Here is a 25,219-nt window from a genome sequence, read left to right on the forward strand (position 1 = left end):
CGATAACCGGGGACTGCCTGTACCTAAGAGTTACAACTCTCAAGGTAGAACTGCATAAAGGTGAAATGGAATCTCCAAATACCCACCCAAAGGATAGCTATTTATTGGTGAAGATACTTGAATTTCATGGACCATGATCTTGTGTTCCTGAGTTGTGAAAAATCCTCCATGGATACTCCCATACACACCCTGAAGAGGAGATGCCTAAGACATGGCATCATATTCCTAGAGACTAGGGCCTTGTTCATTCCTGTGCATCATATTCCTAGAGACTGGGGCCTTGTTCATTCCTATGTGCAGAAGCAAGCTAGAGGGGAGAGATGCGATCTCTTCATCTTCCAGAAGTTGTCTAACCACTCTGATGCTGGAAACACCTCTCAAGCCCCATCAGTTCAGTTTCTGCCTTGAAGTCATACCAAAAAGGCTAAGACTAGACGTATAGCAATTTTTAACATTACATCCTGAAGGGATCATAAGGATACCTGGTCAAGACTAAGCACCACATTCCAGCTAAAGACCAATGCGATGATAGAGCCAATAGAGTTACTAGTCTCCCTGCTAGGGCTTGGATAAAAAGGATGCACCAGTGGTGTTGGTAGTTGCACAGACAAGACAGGTGCCAAAACTGTAAGCCCAGGCTGCTATAAAAGTCAAGGCTCCCATTAAAACCTTGGGGTATAGTTGCCAGCTACAAACATAGGACTCTGAACCAGTAAAATTTTCACGTCTAGTGACTACGTATACTGCTTGCAGCCACATCCATTCCCAAGCCCTCATAGAACAGCTATCGGTCCTTCCTGGTTTTTTTCTTCAACATCTCCTTTGAGGCTGGAGGATATCTTCTAGAACAGTACCAAAAGATGAATGCTGGGAGGGCAGATACCTGTAACTTGGCTCATGTTGGATTCCTTAAAGAAGTCATCATCCTGTGTTCAGGGACAATCATGGCAGCCACCAGAGCAGTGCCTCCATGGAGAGAGATGTCATACCTGAGAAGTAGGGAGCTATGCAGCCAATGGCAGTGTCCCAGAAAGACATGTCTGGTAGAGGGTACACCAGATTTAGGCTTGAACCATTTAGATGGTTTGCTGTTGAATCCTTTCCACTGTCTACTCATTTGGGTGGAGGAAGCAGAACCCCTCAAGGCAGCAGTGTCATGACACAGACCTGTAACAACATAAGCAGGGCATAGATGCTGTATAAGAAGAAGGGAAGAAGAGATATTTTGGCCCAGGGAGAGTGGCAAGGAGTGATAATGTACATTCTGGCCATCTTCTGTCTAGGCTGTGAGGATAGCCAAGCTGGCTCAATCCACAGTGAGACTCAGACTACTGCTTCCTTAATGACCAAACCACTCACCTTCTCAATCAGCTGTATTAAACACTGTGATGTCAAATATGATATTGTTATGATACAATAAAGTTTGTTCATACTTACCTGGCAGATATATATATAGCTGTATTTTCTCTGAAGTCCGACAGAATTTCAAAAACTTCCGACACACGCAGTGGTCGGCCAGGTGGTTAGTACCCATTCCCGCCGCTGGGAGGCGGGTATCAGGAACCATTCCCATTTTCTATTCATAATTTTTATTTCCACTGTCCCCTGAGGGGAGGTGGGTGGGTACTTGATTATATATATCTGCCAGGTAAGTATGAACAAACTTTATTGTATCATAACAATATCATTTTGTTCATGAAACTTACCTGTCAGATATATATATAGCTGAATCCCACCGTTGGAGGTGGGAAGGGACAGAATAGAAGGATTTTGGGAAACAAATGCATGCAGATGATTTACATCTTGGTTCCACCTGTTAGCATAGCTGGCTTCGTGGTTACTGCCACATAAGTCTGCTTGTGCTACTACAGTTGCCAGCGAGGTAGAGACCTATATAGCTGGTGCACTCCAGATGATCTGTCAACAGGGGCGAGACCACGACGTGACTAGACCATATTGACCATACCATGAGGGCTAAGAAGTAAATAAATAAATTAAATAAATATATATATATATATATATATATATATATATATATATATATATATATATATATATATATAAAATAAATAAATAAAATAAATATATATAATATATATATTATATATATTAACTATAATATATATATACATATATCATATATAGATATATATATATATATATATATCTACATATATATATATTATATATTATTTAATACTATCTATATATATATATATATATATATATTATATATATAAATTATATATAAATATATATATATCACCACCTGACCAACCTAGCCAAGTTAAGGTGTTTTAACTAAGGCTTAAGAGTTAAGAAGTCGCCATTGGCGGCGACTCAACAACTAAATTAAGAGCTCTTCCTAACCATTTTCTACAGGATAGGATGAGTGGAACTTCTTGCCCCCAAGATTGTGTCTGCAGACACGTATGGCCCTAGCGAGCAGCAGATCTCATGCCATCTCACATCCCTCAGGGAGTGTGAAGTGAACACAGAGTTGCTTCGCTAAAACATGGTACTCAGGATGTTGCTGATGCCATGCTCTGTTGAAATGCTTCCGAGGCCGCGCCCTCACCTCGTGAGCATTCCGATCAAAAGATTTCAAATCTTTGTGCAAACACAATGAAGGAGCCTTTTTGAAAGAACTCCTTAACACTAATGCCAGGGTGTTCTTCGATATGGGCAAGTCTGGTCTTTTTCGGAACACTGCAGATTGCCCGAAGGACTTCGACTTTCTTGAGTTTTATGTAGATAAAACTTGAGAGACCCGACAGGGCACAGGACTCTCTCTGGCTAATGCCCACTAACTTGTGGCATCCTCGATTCCAAGTTCCTGGCCCAAGGACAAGACGGGTTTCCATTCTTAGGCCACAACGGAAGGCTTAGAGAACACACCGCCTTGTGTCCTCTAAAGCCAAAACTTCTGACGATGGCTTAAAACCTCACTAACCCTCTTTGTCGATCTAGGGTGGTTAGAAGGCCTTTCTGATCACGTGCAAGAAGTTAACAGGTAGGAGAGGTTCGAAAGCTTTGACATCAAGAACTTCAGACTATGTTAAATTCCACATTGAAAGCTTCGATCTGGACATGCACAGTCAGTCTGTCTGTACTAAAGTCAGGTGACCGACCAGTTGACCAGTCAGACGAATCAAGGACAGCAAGGCTGTACCCTGAAGACCATAAGGCACTATTCTTCGCAGAAGGATGAGTGTCTGGACTGCCTGGGCGATTCAAGCTACGCAAACCTTGGGGGGTGTATCAACGCAACCCAACGTCGTCAGCGAATCAACTCCTGAGCAACTCCTGACTCGAGCTTCTGGTGCCAGGAGAAAGGAGCATGGAGCAAAAAGGCGATTCAGTCCCAAAGGACGAATGCCTGACAGTCCAACCTGGTCTCATGTTACACTATCATCGGGGGTGTATAAACGCAACCGACTTCGTCAACAAGAAACTCAGGGCTACTATATGTCGCCTGATCTCGTACGAGTGTCTGACTCCGAGAAAACAGGTGAGACAAAAAGTAGATGGTGAGCGAGTTTCGAGATTCCACAGAACTCAAAGATCGTGAAGGGCTTTGTTGTTTGACAGAAGCAAATCTCTGAGCCCAAAGGCCGTCAACAACATATTTGCGTACTCTTTAATAGTTGTGACTGCCTGCTTATCCCATTCTTCAGACGGAAAGGGAAGACGGTAATCTATTCCTGTCAACATCTCGATAGTCTGAACGTGGTCAGACTCAGAGCGGAGAGGTTATAGGTACCTTTCGTGTTAGAGTAGACCGACTCTCTCGGAAAAGGTCCTTGGAAAGTGAACTAGGAAGGACGTGACCTCTGTGAATCTAGGATCTTGAAGGCCAACATGGGGCGATCAGCGTCATTGTCGCTCCCTGTGATATCATAAATCATCTTATTACATTTCCTAAGCGTTTGAAAAAGGGGAAAAGAGACTAAACATCCATCCCTGTTCAATATCATAGGATGGCGTTTAATGATACCGCTCCCGGATCGAGAATAAGGGAGCAGAGAAGAAGAAGCCTCTTCGTCCTCAACATAGCAAAGAGATGAATGAAAGGACATCCCTAAAGTCTTCACAACTCTCAACATACTCCTAAAGAAAGATTCCACTCGGAAGTCAGTAGTTGCTGCCGTCGATCGAGACGATTCGTACGGACTTTTGCAATCCTGTAACGAACCTCTAGAGATTTACATTGTACGCCTGTTGTTATAATAGGCTCTTTCTCGTAAAGCCGAACAGGGACCGAGAGAAGATACTTCCTAAGATATGAGAGAGCTGTGGAAGATCAGAGTTGATATGGACCACTGGTTCCAAAAACTCGTATCGAGGACTGGAGGGACGACCGAATTGCTTCCACTTCTTTCAGATTATGATCCAGGACATCTGAAACCCTCTCCAGATGTCCGGCACCTTCTTTCTATCACCTCAGGTGATACTTGACGCACTGAGAGATGTTCAGAATCATTCCTAGATCTCAAATAAAATTTCAGTTTCCCGGTAGGAAAAACATGTAGAGGTCTGAATTGCAGTCTATTCAGGGAAACAAACTTCTTTAGGAAGGAAATGGTCCCCAGCAAGCTCATCCATTCCCTCACACAGTATGTTTACTTCCCTAATAAGGCTGCGCTTTGCCTAAGCAGGAGAGCATATAATAGTGCAATGTTGCGGTAGACTCGTAGTCCTATACCGTGCGGTAACGAGCACCGAAAGGAGTTGAACATAGTAAGGCAAAACGAATGCAATGTTTATTCATTCATGTAAGAAATCCCCTCAATCTTAGGCTAAAGTCCGTGATTGTAGGGCAGAGATACAGTTAGTCAGTCAATCCCGCAGGAGAGACGTAACCGCCAGCACAGAGATACGGTTAGTCAGTCAATCCCGCAGGAGAGAGAGAGACGTAACCTACCGCGCATGACAGCGCACGAGCTGGTACTGGCTCGGTTGGACTGGAGGACAGACACAGCAGCAGCTTACGATCGTTGTCTCTTAACTTTATGTCTGGGTTGCCAGCTACCCTATTCTACGAAGAAATAGGTCCGTTATTTTTGAGCAGAAAGAGACTCTCAAGCTGGTATATTTAAGCGAAACAGAAAACGTTAAATATATAGATGCGTTTGTGTCGTCATAACACTACCATACAATGGTAAAAGATAAATCGGAAACTCCTGGAAGGCTGCAGGGAGTAACGATTAAATGTCCTTAAAATAATAGACAATAGACCTCTCGGTTGCCATCCGAAGAGGTAACTACAGCAAGCGTATATGACTTGAACCAACCAGTAGTAAAATAACGCAAGGCAAAATATAATATTACAATAAAGTTTGTTCATACTTACCTGGCAGACATATATATAGCTGAATTCGGAAATACAGCTACATACATATCTGACAGGCAAGTTTCATGAACAAAACTTAAGAGAATCGAAGCAGACAGCTCAAGCTTCTTATGTTATTGGACATAAGCGTTCATTGACGTAGTCTACAAGTCTATTTCTTGTACGAGTCTGTGAATGATGAATGAGAGCTCTTCCGAATCTTGTCAAGAAGAGCTTATCTGCTTACGCAATATAAAGTTAATGAGATGTTTGTCAATGAGAACTAACCCATTTACGGGACAAAGAGATATTTTGTCAATGAGGGGATACCCACTTACTTGACAAAACGATAGTATATTGTCAATGGGGGAAAAACACTGAATTGACAAAACGTAATCCAGGAAGTCGAGCATATTATTTTTCCGATTCCCGTATCAATCAAGGAAGGGGCAAGAATCCTGATAAGAGACTGGGCTTTCAGCAGGTAGGACCCCAATGTTCAACTTCGGCAGCGTAGTCCCGAACTTAGGAACTAACAAAATCTATCATCTGAAAAGCCCTTTCAGATGGACTAAAAAAGCTTGCAACTTAAATTTATTGGCAGTATGGCAAAGGAAGTCCTGTCTTGCGCTTTCCTGAAGAGCGTCCTCTTGATGAGTGCTTTTGCAAGAATCCTACCGAAAGTAGTCGAGCGTCATGACGTGTAGGACGTCGAGCTTTTACATAACCCGTAACTGCCTTATCACAAAGTCTTGACTGCGGTAGAGCAAACGAGATCTTCCCTTGAGCTTTCCTTAACTCCATCCACCTATGCGAAAAGCAATATTAATTGACAGAGACCTCTTGAATTCACGAAACCCGATGTCTTGCTGGGTTTCGAAGAAGTTGTCTGTTCACTTAAAGCTTCCTCCGAAGCACTGCCTACTTCACATTCTTTGCAGGTGAGGTAGAAGGTATCACCGAAGGTAGAGTTAAAAATTCTTTAGGCCCAAATCTGAACAAGAGCTTGAAGAGTTCAACAGAAACGTTCAGCCAGGCGACACACCTGGCGTGCGCTGGTGCACGCTCGGCGTCCACTGGCGCGTGCTTGGCGTGCACCCGCGCGCGCCTGGCGTCCATCCGAGCGTACCTTCCAAGCCGAGCGCCCCGTCCAAGCCGAGCGTCCAAAGAAGCGTGCAGAAAAGCGTCACGCTCCTGACAGGCGTCAAAACAAGCGAGAGAAACTGCCTTCAGGGAAGAGCGAGATACATCTCGGAGAGAAATCCGACTGCACGAAGCAGTCTCAGGAGAAGGGTTGATCGTGTGAGAATAAGAGGGGCGAGGGAACGCCTTCTTATTCTCACAGTAATAAAGCTCGGACGTCCGCTCTCAAAAGCGTCCTGCTACTATGACTTCTTTCGTATTTCTCGGTGGAAAGACGGACACGAGTTCAGGCGACGTTCGCCTTCTTACTTCTCACTGAAACGCATAACGAGAGAGAGAGAGAGAGAGGACGTGAAGCGTCCTCTTCTATAAAGCTTCTATTTTAGAGGGCGCGAGTCCTTCCGAAAGCTCCAACCCCTGCACGGGGAGGACGCTTCGGAGGACGAGAAGCAATCCTTCAGGATTCGTGCACGTGCACACACTTTGGTAGTCTGGGGAGTTTCATCAGATACTGCCGAAGGCACGCCAGATCGGTGGGGGTTCCTTGTAACCCTCCTTCGGCTTTCGACATGCTCTCTCCCCGGTCCTGGGAGTCAAGCAGAGGTCCCGGCCTAGAGGCGAAATAAGGCCGATCTGACGCACCCTCCACTACACCAGGGGCACTGACACTGCACTTAGCCACTTCACTTTTGCTCTCTAAAGCAAGCACTTTCGATTCTAAGTTACGAATCGAAAGAGTATAAGCGAAAGGGCAATTCCTCTACAGACACTGTTTTAGGGCCCGAAGGCAACACTACAGGGTTAGGAGTAACAATTACAGAAGTGGCACTCTTCACAGCAATGAAGGAGAGCGAGCACCTCTCGCAGACATATTCATAGCCCGTAGGCCATACTACAGGGTTAGGCAAAATAAAGTCTACAGGAAGGTTAGCAGGTTCACTACCCTGACTTTTGTTACTGATTAATTGCGTACATACGAATCATACGTCTTCCTTACGGAATAGACAAAGTCTCACATTCCTAACATGACAAATCTCAACAAAGAAGCAAGACCCATACCCCTCGTGCATACCAAGTGCGGATCTACCGAAGCTTTCGGTAGCCACACCCTATCTTTGTAGACAACCCCCTCTGAAACTAGCCTAACTAGATTCAGATATCTTATGCAAAAATGAATCAAATTCAAATCAATTTAAGATAGCGTATGCCTAGCCACAAATCCAAGTAAATAAATCAAAAGATAATTAGGATACTTAGCGGCAATGAAGTTTTCAAAATCCTAAGACGGAGGTACTGAAAACAGGTGTTTTCAGCACCGGCGACAGAAAAATTATGAATAGAAAATGGGAATGGTTCCTGATACCCGCCTCCCAGCGGCGGGAATGGGTACTAACCACCTGGCCGACCACTGCGTGTGTCGGAAGTTTTTGAAATTCTGTCGGACTTCAGAGAAAATACAGCTATATATATATCTGACAGGTAAGTTTCATGAACAAAACACTCTTTTACCATAAGTGGTACACAATGGGACAACAGTGACCTGTCACTGGCTGAAAGGTTCAAAAAACAGTTTGGTGAGAAGTTTTGGGTCCTGGATCTTTATGATCTCTTCTGAGAAAATTCTTAACCACTTATCCACAAAGTACAGACAATCCTCTACTTACAAACTTTCAGCTTACGAACATTAAAAAATACAAATGTCCATGCTCGTAAATTCAATTTTTGTTTGGAGTACTCTGGATTACGACCCGCCATTCCTAATTTTGTTGTAAGAGCCTGCCTCGACTAGTTGCAATTTCTGCCACTACCCATGCTGGACAGCACCAAAGCTAATACCACTAAGCACCCCAATTCCTCTGTACCTACACTAGCGCTAAGATTTCATTTCCTGTGCAGTGATTCCTTTATTCGTGCATTTTTATCATGAAATATTCACCACATCCATAAATATATCATGGATAATGGCAAGCGCCAAGCCACTGATGAAAGTGGTAGTGTTACCAAGCAGTAAGCCAACTCAGTGGAAACTAAAGTGGCTATAATAAAGAAGTTAGTAAGTGGTGAAAAAATGGTTGACATAACACACCATTATAAGATTAATTGCTCAACCATCGGCACAGTTTTTAAGATTAAAGACAAAATTATGGAGCACGTGAAAAGTATTGTGCCAACACAGTCAACAATTATAGTTGACCCTGGTATTCACGGGGATGTGTACCACAACCCGACCCCCGCTAATAGCTAAAATCCGCAAATAAAAACGCTACTAAAAGTGCTTAGAACTGCCTATTTTGACACACAAAATAACCAACCTTAAAAATGATAATACCCAAGTATTTTAAGTGTTTTATCACAAATAGCGCAGTCAGTCATGAAAATATGAAAATACAGTAATTAGTGAAGATTTCTCGGTGAAAAATAACACAAATAATAAGCAAATTTTCCGCGAATAATGTGTATCCATGTTCAATACTGAAATTTGTGAATAGGTGAGTCCACGAATCCAGAGTCACAAATAAATGGGGTCGGCTGTATATAAGTATGAGAAAATGGAAAAATTTCCGAGTATCTGGATGAAACACCAAAGACAGCGGTAATGACTTGAAGGCTAAGGCTGGCAAAAGTGTTAAAGATGAAACACATTTGCTGCAAGTCATGGATGGTTTCATCACTTCAAAAAACCAGCCAACTTGTATCACGTGTCCATGAGCAGTGAGGCACCTCGAGAAAATTATAGATAAGGAGGTTATATCCCTTAGCAACCTTATAACGCTTTAATGCCGATTGGACGTATTAAACGTCGATATAAATTGTCTGTTGGGTGTCGATTGGACGTATGGTACGTCGATATACAATTTTTTTTTTAAATTTGCGGAAAAATAGTTATAGGCCTACTAGGCGACAACTTTTGAATCACGCGCCTTGGGGGATGCTGGGAGCTCACGGATCAAGGCGTTGTTTTGTTTACAATCGTTACCCAGGCACGCAAGCGCTAATTTCTTTCTTCTCGCACTAAAAAGCATCAGCGACACATCTCAGAAATTATTTTGTTACTTTGACATAATTTTTGCACCATTTTACATTAGCCGTTACATGGAGTATTATATATGAAAATGTTTGCAATTTCATGTAGAATACAACTAAAAACCACTCATGGTTGTAGCTTTTATCAGTTTTGAAATATTTTCATATAAATAACGATAAGTGCCAAAATTTCAACCTTCGGTCAACTTTGACTCTACCGAAATGGTCGAAAAACGCAATTGTAAGCTAAAACTCTTATATTCTAGTAATATTCAATCATTTACCTTCATTTTGCAACAAATTGGAAGTCTCTAGCACAATATTTCGATTTATGGTGAATTTATGAAAAAAAACTTTTTCCTTACGTCCGCGCGGTAACTCTTCCGAAAAAATCATAAATGTTTTTCATCTGATTGTCGTAATGTTTGCACCATTTTAAATTACCCATTACATAAAGTTTTATAAATGGAAATGAGTGCAATTTCATGTAGAATACAACAATAAACAACCCATGGCTGTAGCTTTTATCAGTTTTGAAATATTTTCATATAAATAACGATAAGTGCCAAAATATCAACCTTCGGTCAACTTTGACTCGACCGAAATGGTCAAAAAACGCAATTTTAAGCTAAAACTCTTACATTCTAGTAATATTCAATCATTTACTTTTATTTTGCAACAAATTGGAAGTCTCTAGCACAATTTCAATTTATGGTGAATCTATGGAGAGAAAAAAAAAAAAAAAAAAAAAAATTTCCTTACGTCCGCACGGTAACTCTTCCGAAAAAATCAGATTTTTTTTTTTTTGTCCGATTGTTGTAATGTTTGCACCATTTTAAATTAGCCGTTACATAAAGTTTTATATATAAAAATATGCGCAATTTCAAAAAATTTGTCTCCCACCAACCATGGATGATTTCCATCCGGATGTTCAAGTTGTTTATTATAAGATTTCCACCCGGATGTTCTAGTTGTATATCTAACACCTAACACAACTTCACTCATTCAGTTAATGTATCAGGGCGTAATAGCAAATTTCAAAAAATACTATATGTACTCGTCATACGTATAGGCATGTGCTAAGGGAGATAAATGACGCAGAATGATGCAGATGCAGGGAGGGAAGTGAGTGAGATCAATATGGATGGAATATGGAAGGCTTTATGCCCATAGTGTGTAAATGGCTTCTTAGGGTTTAATCAAGCAGAGCAGGAAAAGGGAATCTTTAACAGGAAAAGGAAATCTTCCTTTTCCTTCCTTTGAAAGTTACTCATTTTGTACTTGAACGATGTATATCTTTAATCTCTCTCAAGGTTAAATGTTATCACTTTGCAGGAACACCCTGTCTTAATGGACAATGGTTGATTAAGATGATTAAAATTTCTTGATGTAACAGCTTTTAATGCAATACTATACACCAATTTAAACTGTTAGTGAAATTTTTTTAAAATATGTATAGTAAATGATGAAGCTAATTAATTTGGGGTATTTTACAGACAAGAAACTTTCAAGTTGAAACTCCGATCCGAATATTTAATATTATTTCCTGAGCCCTTTCTATTATGTATTTTCTCCATGGATATTAATAATCTTAGACAAATTAAGTTAGTTGGAAAAAAAATCAAAATGGATTTTCCTTTAAACTTTTGAACCTGATTCTTGTCAGACTGTGCCTTTATCCTGCCAAGTCTTCCTACATTTATACCAGATCTATTGAACCTAAGGTCAATGCATGTAAGTATGTATACACAGACTCTAGAACACTAAGCGCCATATTAACATGAGGAAACATTTATGACAGAGCTTGAAACCAATGCCAGGACAAAAACATGAAAAAAAATGTTTAGTTTACACATGCAAGCATATTAACCTTAAAATAATTTCTTGGGAAACAAAAACATTGGCTGTAACATATTGGCTCACACAAAAAGACAAGCCTAAGTAAAAGCATGTATGTGACGTACAAAAACAACTTGGCGCCAGGATCCTATGCAAAAGTAGGACTAGACAACTGCTGGATAAAATGGTGCATAACAACATGCAAGGCAACAATGGAAACAGATCAACCATACAGCTACTAAGAAAAGGTTTTAGATCTAAATTAATTAGTGAAAGCAAACATTTTTGAGATTTCTGAAAGAATCTAATCAAATAAAAAAAAAATACTGTTGTAATGAAACTACTGAAAATGAAGACTAAAAATAGTTTAGTCAACAGTAACTAAAAAATAGGCACCGTCAAAATCATAAGCTACGTTTTAAGGGTTTTCATACAGAGACTGGTGTGTCAAGTTCAATCTTGCCCAGCCTGTCTTAACACATCACAGCCTAGTACTTTCTCTGACCACATGTATAATCTTCAAGTAACTAATGTATGTAACTAATGTACGTAGTGTGTTCCCCCTGTTTTCGTAGGGGATACATACCAGAGGCCCCCCCACCGCCCCGCCCCCACAACAGCTAGAATCCACGAATAGTTGAAACCCCTACAAAAATGCTTAAAACTGCCTAGTATTTTGTTAGTTAAAACTCAAGAAACAACCACTAATAAAGGTTTATACATACCTGTTTTTGTATAATAGTTTTATCACAAAAAGTGCATTTTATGATGAAACTGATAGAAAAGAATAAAAAAACAGTCATTTGTTGATATTTCACACAGAAAAATACCTCAAATAGGCAAATTTTCTGCGAATAAGGGGGGCATAGGTTCCAGAAAGTAATGTGCGAATATGTGAGTCGCAAATCTGGAGTGCATGAATACTGGGGGTTCACTGTGCACAATATTCAGTACAGGCAGCCCCCGGTTATCGGTGATCCAGTTTTATGGTGCTTGTCACGCTGAAAATATAACTAAAAATTCAAGACCTTAACGCATCAATTTCCAGTTATTGGCACCATTCACTGGTTATCAGTAGCAAAATACAGTTATCAGCGCCGATAAAAGCTCGCCAATTTTTGGTTATTGGCCATTTTCGCTTATCATATCAAGGTGTCAGAACGGAAGCCCCCAATAACTGGGGAGTGACTATAGTTAACTAAAGAAGTGCAACCTGATTACTATAATTATTATTGTTATCATTATTACTACATTCTATCAAAAAGGATGGCTGTATTCAACGAATTAATCTTGTACTATAGGATTTTTTCATTTTTTAAATTAATGTATTCGCATTTTTGGCTCAGAGATGATCTGGCCGATGTTCATAATATGTTGGGAAAAGGACAGCTGGGATGCAGGAATAATTTTATTCAGGATTAAAATATATTTAGCAGAGAAATCCATGATTCAGGCAGGAGTCCGTCATCTGGTATTCAGTCTGGGTTCATTGGCTGGAACTTCATCTGAAATGCTGCTATGTATTACTGATATTACTGCTTCTTAGTACGTCTACATGTTTCAACCCCCTCACTGGTCATCTTCAGGATGAGTTTGTGGAGAAACTGGAGAAACAGGTTGAGTCTGGCAGTACTTATAGCAGTTCTACACAGGGGGCTAAATCTTATTGGCTGAGTGGGTCTTGGGTCAAGCCTACTGTCCCACTGCAGTGGTTGCAGGTTTTCTTCTGTGCGGCCAGCATAGCACGTACATCTAGGGACAATAGGCTCCACCCAAGACCCGCAAAGCCAATACGAATTTAGTGCCATATAAGGTCACCATAAATATTGCCACATTTGACTGACTGATTTCTCATGTTCCTCCACGAACCCGTCCTGAAGATGACAATAAACCAGCATTCCAGATGACGAACCCTGCCCGAACCTGACCACAGATTCATACCAGATGACGGACCCTTGCTTGAATCTCAGATTTCCTTATTAAATATTTTATTTCTGAATACGTAAAACTATTCCTGCATCCCAGCTATCCTTTTCCAAATATGAACATCTGACATCGCTGAGCCAAAAAAGCAAATAATTAGAACAATTTTAAAAATCCTATATGTACAAGGATAATTCTTTGAATACAGCCATCCTTTTTGAGCGAACTTGTTTGAAGGAGTCTACTTCCTGTATACACTATATTATTGTTATCATTATTATACATATTAGTACATTGTACTGTACTATTAACAGTGCACCCATACCATGGAAAATATGTTAAAATAGAAGGCAGAAAGTCCCGATCCTATGAACAAAAATACTATCCTGAAGTTTAGACCAAGGTAAATAAATTTTATTCCATGTGTTGGGGACCTGTGGCGAGAGATATGAACTCCAGGCAGGATGAGAGCAAGTCTAAATACAAAGCTCTTTATCCTTAGACTTTCATCATTAGACAAAAAAATTTAGAAATATTTCTTAAAATTCTTTATTATCATTAATACTATCATAAGAAAACTACATAAACTAGCCAAACAGGGGCCGGCAGACTTTGAGTAGTAAATACCGAGTTGTTACAGGGTGGTGCCACAGCTAAATTAAAAAATAACTTTTGGCCTTCATCAGGTTTTAACATTTCCTCAATAGTACATATATCAGGATGCTTATCATTATTATCATTAAAAAATACTCATAGTAACACGAGTCAAAAAATGGATAAACAAATCCACAGTTATGCCACTGTACAATTATTTTTAAATTACTGTACAGGCAGTCCCCAGTTATTGGCAGACTCTGTAATTGGCGATCTGGTTTTATGGGGCTTGTCTAGTGCCATAAAATTGGCAATTTATGGTGCCATAATGGGACAAGTTCTGGTTATCAATGCCATAACGGGACAAGTTCTGGTTATCGGCGCTATAAGGCACCTTATGGCGCCATAAGGGTTCTTATGGCACTCCAAAAGGGTGCTTATGGTGCCAATAACCAGTTATCACCACCAAAGCCCCATTATGGAGCCATACATCACTGAGTTTCGGATAATGACGGTTTTTGCTTATCGGCACATTTGCACGGTACAGTACATACCCATGTTGGCATTTGAGGTCTCACATTCAACAATTTTCTCCTTAATTGTTCCAATTAAACACTTGCATTTAACAATTTTATTCACTTATTCATTCATTCAGCATTTATCTAGTAGTGAGCTATGACCATAAACTATTGTTGCAAAATAATCTTTGTTCAGCTATGAATTTTTCTTTTGTATTCCTTGGATTGTTTTATGTTGCGTATGCTAATATGCACTTTTATACAACTACTGTCACATATTATTTAGTAACTACAGCACTGTACTGTGCTCAGTACACAATTGCATCAGACTATGGCCTACCATCAAACCAACTAAAATTTTTCACAGCTCGTCCTAATAAAATTAACCTGTACAATCATGCTCAAATCTGAGGCGACATGATTCTTCTTCTCTCATCCAAAATCTCAGACTCAACAAAACGTTGCCAAGTAGTGTCACTTTTTTTCCATTTCCAATGTCATACACATCAACAAGTTTGTGAATTTTACAGCTGAAACTATTTTCCCTATGGTTATATGAATATCATCTCTTTTATGCACTGGTATAATTCATAACCTATGTGATTTAACCGATTTCTTTCTTTTTTTTTTTTTTACTTTGATTGGCTCAAAGCATGGCGTGGTAATGTTCACGGTGCCATCCACAACAGAGCGCTTAACATGCTCCCGGGGCTGGTCAACATAACTACCTCTGCAGCATTATTACAGTAAGGTGACCAGACGTCCCTGGAAACCGTTTTCAGCAACCTGTCACCAGCTACTGGTGTCCCCAGAAATGTCCCCAGTTTTCACTGTCACAGAAAGATGCAAAATTGGAATACAGGGAGGGAGAAAAAAATAAAAAATAAAAAAAATAAAAAAAATGTTGCACACCATACTACTCACTGTACAGCGTATATACCTGAGGAAATGATAAAACAACTTTCCATGGCATAATTTGCGAGATTACCTTCCATGAACATAAAACCAAATTTCCCGCCAAACCATCCTCCGTATCGTCATGCGTGTCCCTGACCGACTCCCCTCTTGCCTCCTTCCCGCCTGCAACCAGCCAGCACCACTCTCTGCCATCCAGCAGTGTTTTGCCCATAGATAATTTTAATACTACAGTTCAATCACTGGTAAGTAGTCATTAAATCATAGCCTACTTTGATTTAATCAATTGAATTTTTATTCAATACCTTTGCAATTTAGGATAAATAGGGTGAGAGAAACTTTTGAATGCTGCTTTATGAATGGTAAGGGCTGCACGGTCCCCATTTCAGTTTTTCAATGACAAAAACATGTCATGTTTTGGAGGTTTTTACGCCTCTGAACCAAAAATTTCAGCGGATGTTGTCTAAGAAAGCTGGTCACCTTATATACCAGCAGACGTAATTAGCTCAAAAGTCATAACATTTTCAGAATATGAACTACAAGTTTTCTGTGAATGTTGAAGTTTCAGGCTGTGTTCAAGCTGCCTGTATGCTGCAAAATGATTTATAGGTCTAAAAAAATAATCTTAGCTTTCTGAGATGTAATCTCTGTTACTAAAAAATTTATTTGTAGAAAATACCCGGTCTTTGAAGAATTAATGATAATGATTTTAATTATATGGAGATGATGGCTTTTAATCAAAATACGCATCTATTAGTATTAACATCAAGGCCTATGGAACAATTGCCTTTTAACTGGCTTAAAATATTTTCTTAAAGTACTTCTGCTTGCTTTCGGTGTATATAATTATTCATTAATAAGATAACTTGAAGTACAAGAATGTGCAGATAACTTCATATGCTTTCTGGCCAGAAATAGTTAATATACAGTAGAGATGTGAATGCTAAGTAGTATACATAGAATGTATTTGTAGAAGCAAAGAAATCTAACATACCTAGGCTTAGGAACAAACTCTCAGCTTTAACAAAAGAATAATTACATAGGGGAATATTTGCTAGCATGCAATAATGTTTTAAGTGGGTTAAGAAATAGTAAAACTTGAATCATTCCATTTTTCAAGATAATTTCAGTCAATACTCATTGAACGTACACCTACGTTCTAGGTGGTTCATGTTGCGCCACCACTACTCTAATGGTTGTGTCACACAAGCTCGGCTCCCCGTTGATATCAGTGGATGTGTTCTAGCCACAGTAATATTTTCGTATTTACTTATTACATTTTTTCCATGTTGAGGCTTCAAAAAAATACAATGGGACTACGTATTTCAAATTTTACGGTTGCATTAGAGGCAATATTAATGTTATGACAAATTTTTTTTTTTATTTCTCAATATTAATGTTATGACAATTTTTTTTATTTCTAACATCTGAATTGAGGTTTGATGATGACTTTATTTTTGTCAAATGCATCGGCAATAAGTGAACTTAAAGTTTTGAAAATGTTTCGTAACTTTTTCTAAAATTTCGTTAAACATGATATTTTCTTACAGTTTTGATATATATGACAGATTTCTCTCTTATTAAAACATTATGGCCTTATTGTACAGTACAGTGTTCGCCCCATATTCACGGGGGGTGCGTACCAGAACACCTCATGAATAATTGAAACCCATATAATAAAGATGCTTAAAACTGCCTATTTTGTTAGTTGAAACTCAGGAAAAACCCACTAAAAATTTTTATATGTTTTTTTTTAAATAGTTTTATCACTAAAAGTGCATTTTTATAATGAAAGATAAAAAAAAAAAACACAAAACAAGGAATTTGTGGATATTTCTCAGAAAAATACCGAGAATACATGAATTTCCCACGAATAATGGGTAGATGTGGTCCATAGAGAAATCCGTGAATGTTGAGAACGCAAATACGGGGGATTCACCGTACGTATATAATAATTGAGTTTTCGCACTGAAATAACAGATAAATATGGAGCATGTTACGTTGCCAGTTTGTGAATTTTTAATGAAAACCCATGCAATTATGTTTCATCACTGAAGAGCATAGATATACCAGAGGAGTACCCACCAAGACTAAAATCTTGAAGTTAACACCAACAATGGGCACAGCCACAATACAGAAGGTAAAAAAGCCAGGTAAAAGTGAAGAATGAGTGCACATATTTTGAATAAAGTTGGCCTAAATATAAGACAGCCATACATCTCACAGACCCTGAAATATTTTCCAAAGATACTAGAATACTGTGTTGAGGCAGTAAAACCTGACACACAGTAGACACCCCAAATTCGCGGAGGATGGATGCACGCCATTCCCATGAATAGCTTAAAACTGTGAATACTTAAAACCCCTCTAAAAACTGCTAGAACTGCCCATTTTGATAGTTAAAACACAAAAAAAAACTCAAAAAATGCTTATGGTACCTGAGTTTTAAAATATTTTTATCACAATAAGTACAATTAGTCACAAAAATTATATGAAAATATGCACAGTAATTTGCGAATATTTCTCAGTGAAAAATACTGCGAATAGGCAAATTTTCCACAAATAATGAGTATGTGTATACGGCCCATAGAAAAATCTGCAAATAGGCGAGTCTGCGAATAGCGAGGGTCTGCTGTATAGTTTTAAGTATTTGTCTCCAAGAAAAACCAGTTATTCTAGTCAATTTAAAGGTCCTTGGAGTGCATTAAGAGAGGGGCAGGGTCAATCCTCGCAAATACCCACATCTGGTCTCCCCATCATCTCACTCACATATAAAATTTGTAGTTTAGTGGCACTTCAAAAACCAAGTTTCTGAACCTAAACCATTTATGAATACGCTACCTCAGCAAAAGCATATCCAACAGACTTCCCTGTCATAGGCTTCACCACTGCCTTAAAAATTACAACCAACATTTTATCTTCCCATGCCCAAGTACAGACCACAAAATTTCTGTCATAATGAGGATGACTGACCCTTACAACTACATTACATTACCAGCACAGTTAGCAATGTGTTGTGTCTCAAGGCCAGAACCCCCATCCATTTTTCCAATGAAATTAGACAAACGGCATACCTCAAATGCTCTGCTGATAAACCAATTCAGTCCAAACAAGCATATCCCATACCTGGAATGATATTGACATTATATATGTACAATTTGAGAAACTCACAGGACAAAATGACATTAGGATAAGTCTTCTAGAACCACAAAAGTAACCAAAACTGAACCATGCTCACTGTTCTATAACTATATATCACTGTTCCAAACACTAGTACCACCACCTCTCCAACTGTAGTCATCTTTAGATTATGTAAAGAAATGGTAAATAAAGTCAACAAAACTGAAAGCAACATCCTAAACCTTCTCATATGACTGACATAACAAAATAACAAAATCAACAAAAATTGTAGGTAAAATACCAAAAATCTTTTGGAAAAAGCGTGGCTTTTGTTGGAACTTGTGTGTTTATATAATCCCGGGCTTCACATGCATATGTTCTTATAAATTCCACAGCCAATAGTAGTTCTTAAATTTCTTACAATAACTCCCCTGCTTTGTAATAAAGCCAAAAGTAATTTGGTGTCACTATGTCATAAAAAAGGGTACTTGTACTTTACAAAACTGTACAGTACTTTCATTACAAAAGAGTTGGGTAGTATGAGGAGAATATCCCACCTATAGAAATTCTCATGGTAATCGTGATGACTGCGAAGTTAATCATAATCCTCAATCCCTTCAAACAAATTTTTTTTAAAGTAAAGAAGGGCAGAGCTTTTAAATGATGATCTAAAGATTAATTTTTTTTATCTCCCTTAAACAAATGTTGAAATATGAATTTATATGTATATAAATGGAAAAATCACTTGAGACAAATCTGAAGTGAGTCTGTAACAGAATGAAAAAATATAAATGAAATAATAAGCGTAATACAATCTCAAAAAAATTATGAATGGAAAAAACTTGTTAACAAAGGTAAAGGTGTATTCAAGGTGAATGAACTTCAAACTGAAGATAAACAATCAATCCATACAATACAGTACTAAATAACCAACTAGTCACCTCCATCGATAACAGTTTTAACAGCTTTGGCATGTACGTATAGTACGAATCATAGCAATTCTTACTGCTAAGCTCATTCACAAAGGGAACAACCAGAGGGAGCTGAGGCACAAATCATGCTTTCTGATAAATTCCGGATACAAAGGACAAACATTTCTGTATCAAAGGACAAACATTTTGTCATTTGATGAAAATAAAAAGACACTAATAAATGACCTGATGCAAGACCTGAATCACATACCTAGCCTTGAATAGTGACCAGCCAGTTACACAATGGCTGATACAACTCCTGTGAGAGGAAAGTAATATACAGTATTAGAAACTGGTTCGTAATACCGAGCATACATGAAAAACATATGAATACATACCTGACATCACTTTAGAATAGTATTTACAATGGCAATACAAGTTGAAAATCACTCATGAATTGGAGAACTTCCTCCTTCCCCAAAAAATATAAAAGGTTTCTTTAAATGACTAATTTGTATATAAAAAAATTATTACATTCTTTCAATACAGCCTTCATTGCCAGTTTAGATGGAGACTGAGTAATAAGAAAGTGTGTCAAGAGAAGGGGTTAGGAGAACTTTTTATAAAGATGAGTATAACAAGTTTGTATAAACATATTTTTTGTGTTTAAGCTTGAGATAAAATTATTGAGCATTTGTTATTCAGGAGTGAATCAATAATTTTAGTCAAGGAACTCAGTCTTTGATATTTAATGCAATGGATGGTCTCAATAATGGTTTCATCTCGTAATTATCACCTTGACCAACATGCCAAGAAATTTCCTCACTTTCCTTGAACACTGTCAACAGAAAGAAAAATCTCATTATGGAACGGTCTCTTAGGACTATTTTATATAGTTAATACAGTTCCTCCCATAAGTACAGGTATTTCTTGCTCTACTAAAGCTGTGATTTGAGAAAGTATTGACTGGTATCCCTTAATGGCAGATACCAATACTAATCCTCCTCATCTATCACACAACTGAAGCCTGCTTGTAGGAAAATAAGGGCAGAGTTGAGAGAAAAAAAAATGTTCCATAACATAAATAGTAGTAGTAGAAAGCCCATTCTATCTGCTTGTTGGGTCTGGCATCCTGCTTGTCTAAAACAGGAAAAAAAAGTCAAATATCACTATACATTATCTTGAAGTGGAGACTTAGCACTGAAGGTTTATGTGGAACTAACTGTTTTTTTACAGAACATATGTCATAATAGAAATTCCCTAACCAAACCCATAAGATCAGACATAGCAAGTTCATAAATCATTCCTCTTGCAACTCAATGAAGTTGTTAAGTTTATGTGCTTGTGGATGATAAAACACCCTCATCAGACTGAATAGGGAAAAGATGCTCTTTTCCAAGGCTACCCAATGGTTGAATTTGATCATTTGTTTATTGTGCTACTATCTGTTGGAGAGGTAAAAAATAAACTGATAGCTGTCAACAGATCTTATACTAGAGGGGTTGTCCATGAGGGCCAGTGCCCTCCAAAGACTAGATGAAGTAGCTACTCAACTGGAAGGACTTGTTGCTCTCTGCAGCAGCTATCTGCTCTTATAGTCTAACAGCCCAGGATAAATCTTGAAACTTATTGGAGCACCCTATCCTCTGCTCAATAAACTAACCTTAGTGCAACTTCATATAAAATTTCCAACATGGTTTCCACCAAACTCTAAGGTAAAACTGTGATTAAGCTGCCTGACAATACAGTAATGTTCATCCAACCTAGGATATTTAAATTCATTTAGATTTCTATCATGACCTTCAGCCTTCTAAAATCTCTGCACTTACATGCTCTCAAGACATCTTTTGTAACCTTCACTCTCAAGACATCTTCTGTAACCTTCAAAATACTGACTGTAAATTGAGTTTCTCTTTAAAGTAGTGACTGTAAATTGAGTTTCATCACTTCTAGAAATCTTTTTAAAAAGAATGAGGATTCATTTACTCAAAGAAAATCAGTTGGCCTAACTCAGGGGAACCGTATAAGGTGCTTTGTCCTGTTGTTCCATACGACTTGATATGAAGGAGCCTGATGCTGACGAAATTTTGCACATACTACTTAACTCAATCTTCTCTTCTTCACAGCTAGCACGGGTCCTCAATTCAAGGGCAGACAGCACTCAACTTTTGCCCTATGACATGGGACAATTCTCACCTCTATTTTAAGGGAGTCATGAACCTGTTTTATAGCCTCTAAATAACTAAGTAAAATTTTGCTATCATTATACTATAGTCTATTCACTAACTCAGATAAATGGAGCCTAGAAATACTTGAACCAAGTCCACTTGTTAATAGAAAACTGAGGAAAGTAGTAAACCAGGATGTCCATTTATTTTACTCTCATTTATATTGATACTTGGAAACTTCTTAAAATATAACAGCCAGTTTAAACATGGAATCATCTACAACACAGAGGTAAATTTATCTTATAAATTTTATAGATATAAAGGAAAATGACAGTAGACTATAAAGTTTAAAAAAAAAAAAAGGATGAGCAATACCACAGGTGTACTGGGTTTTTCAATCAGCAAGATTACAAGGGCTGCTTCATAATGCATGTTGACAAATGTATGCACTCATACTGTCAATATTGCTATATAACAGTCTGCATTATTCTCTCGCTAATTATCCACCAGTTTACGTAACTTTTGCATATCACTTGCTTCTGGCATCATCTAAAACAAAATTTTATGGGGAATTTTGACATTAAAATTTTAAGGGTCTCTCTCTCTCTCCTCTCTCTCTCTCTCTCTCAGTATGCATGTTTTATTAATGGCTTAACTATGATATAAAGTTTGGAAAATTGACTAAAAATCAGTAGATAATTAATTCACAGCACCCATGCATTTGGTATCCAGCCACGCGTTACAACACTCCTGATTGGCTAGTGATGAGCCAGTCATAGGGATGGAAACTGACCAGTATCTTCCCAGCAGTGAGAGTAGTACACACCTCCGCTCTGACCTCTCTTGACTAGCATGTCTTTCAAAAGTTATAATTTTCATTACACCTCTGTTTTATCCTAAGATAAATGTTTCCCAGTTTCATTAACTAAACATCAAGTCAATGATTTAAGGATTATAATGATATACTATATGAATTACGTTCTTCAGTAAACTAGTGCTAAAATATGTACTATAGTGAAATAAACATGAAATTTTTAATACAAAATATATTCTTTCATTCCTTACATGACATCACAGTACATTCATCATTTATCGCCTTGTGTTTCATACAGTATCATAGCTTAACCCTTTCATGTCCAACTGATGTAATAGTACGTAAAAATACTCTATCCCCTATCTATCCAACTGACGTAGCGGTACGTAAAATTTACCAAAATTTTTCGTACGTGTGGTAGGGGCATTTTTTTTAATTTTCGGACAAGTAGCGATTTCCATAGGCTAGATCATACCTTGGACCGTGTATCTCGGGTATCAATACGCCAGCAAAGTGGTTTCTGTACTGCGCATGCTCAAATCCCATGCATAGTAAAACTCTCACAATGAAATCAGCTGATCGCACCTACACTACCCTCTCAGTTACCCCAAAGCCAATTTTCTTAACTCTCCCTTTATTCCTCAACTTTTCCTTTACATTTTTGTATATTTACTAAGTAATTTCTATGAAAAATAACAGAGATAGGGCTCTTAAAAAAAATTTTATTCTAGCAATAAATGTTGATAACGGTAACATTTTTTTTTGTTTTGATCAATTTATAATGTCAAAATAAAACTGTTGCCGTATCCAAAGCCATTTTTCTTGACCTTCCCTTTATTCTTCAATGTTTTCTCTACATTTTTGTATATTTACAAAGGAATTTCAATGAAAAATAACCGAGATAGGGGTCTTCAAAAAAAAAAAAAAAATTTATAGCGATAATTCTCACTATGCGCCGGGCAGAGCGCTAAGTTTCTTATCCTCTTTTCTATCAATTTTTTCACAGGCTGGACTTATTCGTTTTCCACTGTTTATATGTCGATATTTAGGGAGTTTTATTGGCTTTCTCATAAAAAATAATTCATTCGCCTGACTTTCAGAGTTTTTGGATTAGGAACGAAAATATAAAAAAAGGAAAGATTTTTTTGTTTTTTCGTTAAATAACTCACATTTTTTCGTATTTAGAGGTGCTGGGACTCTTATTTCTGGACTATATCCACCATTAAAATGCTAACATTTAGAAAAAAAGAACAGCAAAAGAACGTTGTTGGCATAAAATTTATATTTTTGCTGAATTTTCAAAATAATCATTTTTTCGCACTGTCCAGCGCGCCCAGACACCTCGGATATCTGGGGACACAGTGCTCAAAACTAAGCGGATACGAAAGAGTTAAATGTCAGGGATGACAATGCTACCAAAAATTATAAGTAGGGTTATCAATATGAAAATAACAAGCAAAAGATTGAGAATATTAAAATGAGCGGGGATGTATGTAGAAAATAGTCTCAACCAGGCCTCCACCCAGCTCAACTTTACACATTTCTTTCTTCTAGAGGAATCCTTTGCTTTCGTTTGTTGTTATTGTTGGAAAAGGTTTAGTAGATTGATTGTACTAAAACATCAGAAATGACAGGAAATATTACTTGGCTGATTACACATTGACTTAATTAAGATCAACACTCTCTAATAATAAAAGAATATATTTTATATTAAAAATGTCATGTTTATTTCACTATACGTACTACTACTACTACTACATATTACATAGTATAGCATTAAGTTCACTGAGGTATATAATTCACATATCATCATAATCCTTAAATCATTGACATGTACTCTGACCGCTGGGAAGATACTGGTCAGTTTCCAGCCCTGTAACTGGCTAATCACTAGCCAATCAGGAGCGTCGTAACGGACGTGGCTGGATACCAAAGGCCAGGGTGCTGTGAACTAACTACTATAGTAGTAGTTTTATTCCCAACTTTAGTAGACAACAAGCCTACTAGTAGTTTTATTCCAAACTTCAGTAGATAAGCCTACTAGTAGTAGATTTATTCCCAACTTCAATATAACAAGCCTACTAGTAATGTTTTTATTCCCAACTTCAGTAGACAACAAGCCTACTAATATAGTAGTCTCATTCCCAACTTTAGTAGATAATTTATTTGGATTATATTAGTACGTATAATGCCTGGTATAGAATGAACCCAAGAATTATTATACCAACCATTCGATTTTAGAGTCTACATTAACAGTAATTACATTTGATAATTATGAAATATCTTAACATTAGCAGTATTTAATTTGGTAATTATGAGATATCAAATGTTTTATTCCTGTCCTAATTAATTCAGTCCCTTGATTCATCTCCTGTACATAGTAGTTAAAGGTACTAACTACTAGACAGTTATAAAAGTAGGCAAAGTTGTTAAAGTATCCCGAAAGGTTCTTGTGAAGTCATGACTGACTGTAAAAGACATTCATTAAGCTGTGTATATTTGATAACATATTAATACATAATAGTAAAGTTTGAATAGTCACTAAATTTTCAATGATAATTCCCTGACTACATGACGTTAATGTTACATTGCTTTCAACAACTCTATAGAATATGGTAAGGGTATCGATAATTCAAACTATGACAATGTTCAGCCCTGTGACTGGGTTGATAATGTTTAACTCTAAGCACACTCTTAACCTGCCTGCATCCAACTACAGCAGCTAAAATTTGTGTTCAACTTATTTGCACTGCTGAGTGAACACAAGTATAAATGGAAAAATCTGTACCTGAATTTAGTATTCCATTCCCTGCTTCTACAAAGAGAAAATATATCTAAGCAACAAATGTAATAATATAAAAAAAAAAAAAAAAAAAGAGGAAGCAATACAGCTGGCCCTGTAAACTTGAATTGCACTT

At 37.8% G+C, this 25,219-nt stretch overlaps 1 protein-coding gene across 3 annotated transcripts in view; it reads right to left on the reverse strand.

Annotated features, from left to right (window-relative positions):
- LOC135195042 (TSC22 domain family protein 1-like) overlaps window positions 1-25,219 on the reverse strand; it is a 499,143-nt gene that overhangs the window by 453,431 nt on the left and 20,493 nt on the right. For 2 of the 3 annotated variants that reach the window (XM_064221366.1, XM_064221364.1), the window contains exon 2: window positions 19,591-19,638. The exons of the other annotated variant lie outside the window; for it this stretch is intronic. In XM_064221366.1, coding sequence (XP_064077436.1) covers window positions 19,591-19,638 — 48 coding nt within the window. The remainder of the gene's footprint in view (window positions 1-19,590; window positions 19,639-25,219) is intronic. 3 annotated transcript variants of the gene reach the window in all.

This window comes from Macrobrachium nipponense, chromosome 15, assembly GCF_015104395.2.
Source record: "Macrobrachium nipponense isolate FS-2020 chromosome 15, ASM1510439v2, whole genome shotgun sequence".
Taxonomy (NCBI): domain Eukaryota; kingdom Metazoa; phylum Arthropoda; class Malacostraca; order Decapoda; family Palaemonidae; genus Macrobrachium; species Macrobrachium nipponense.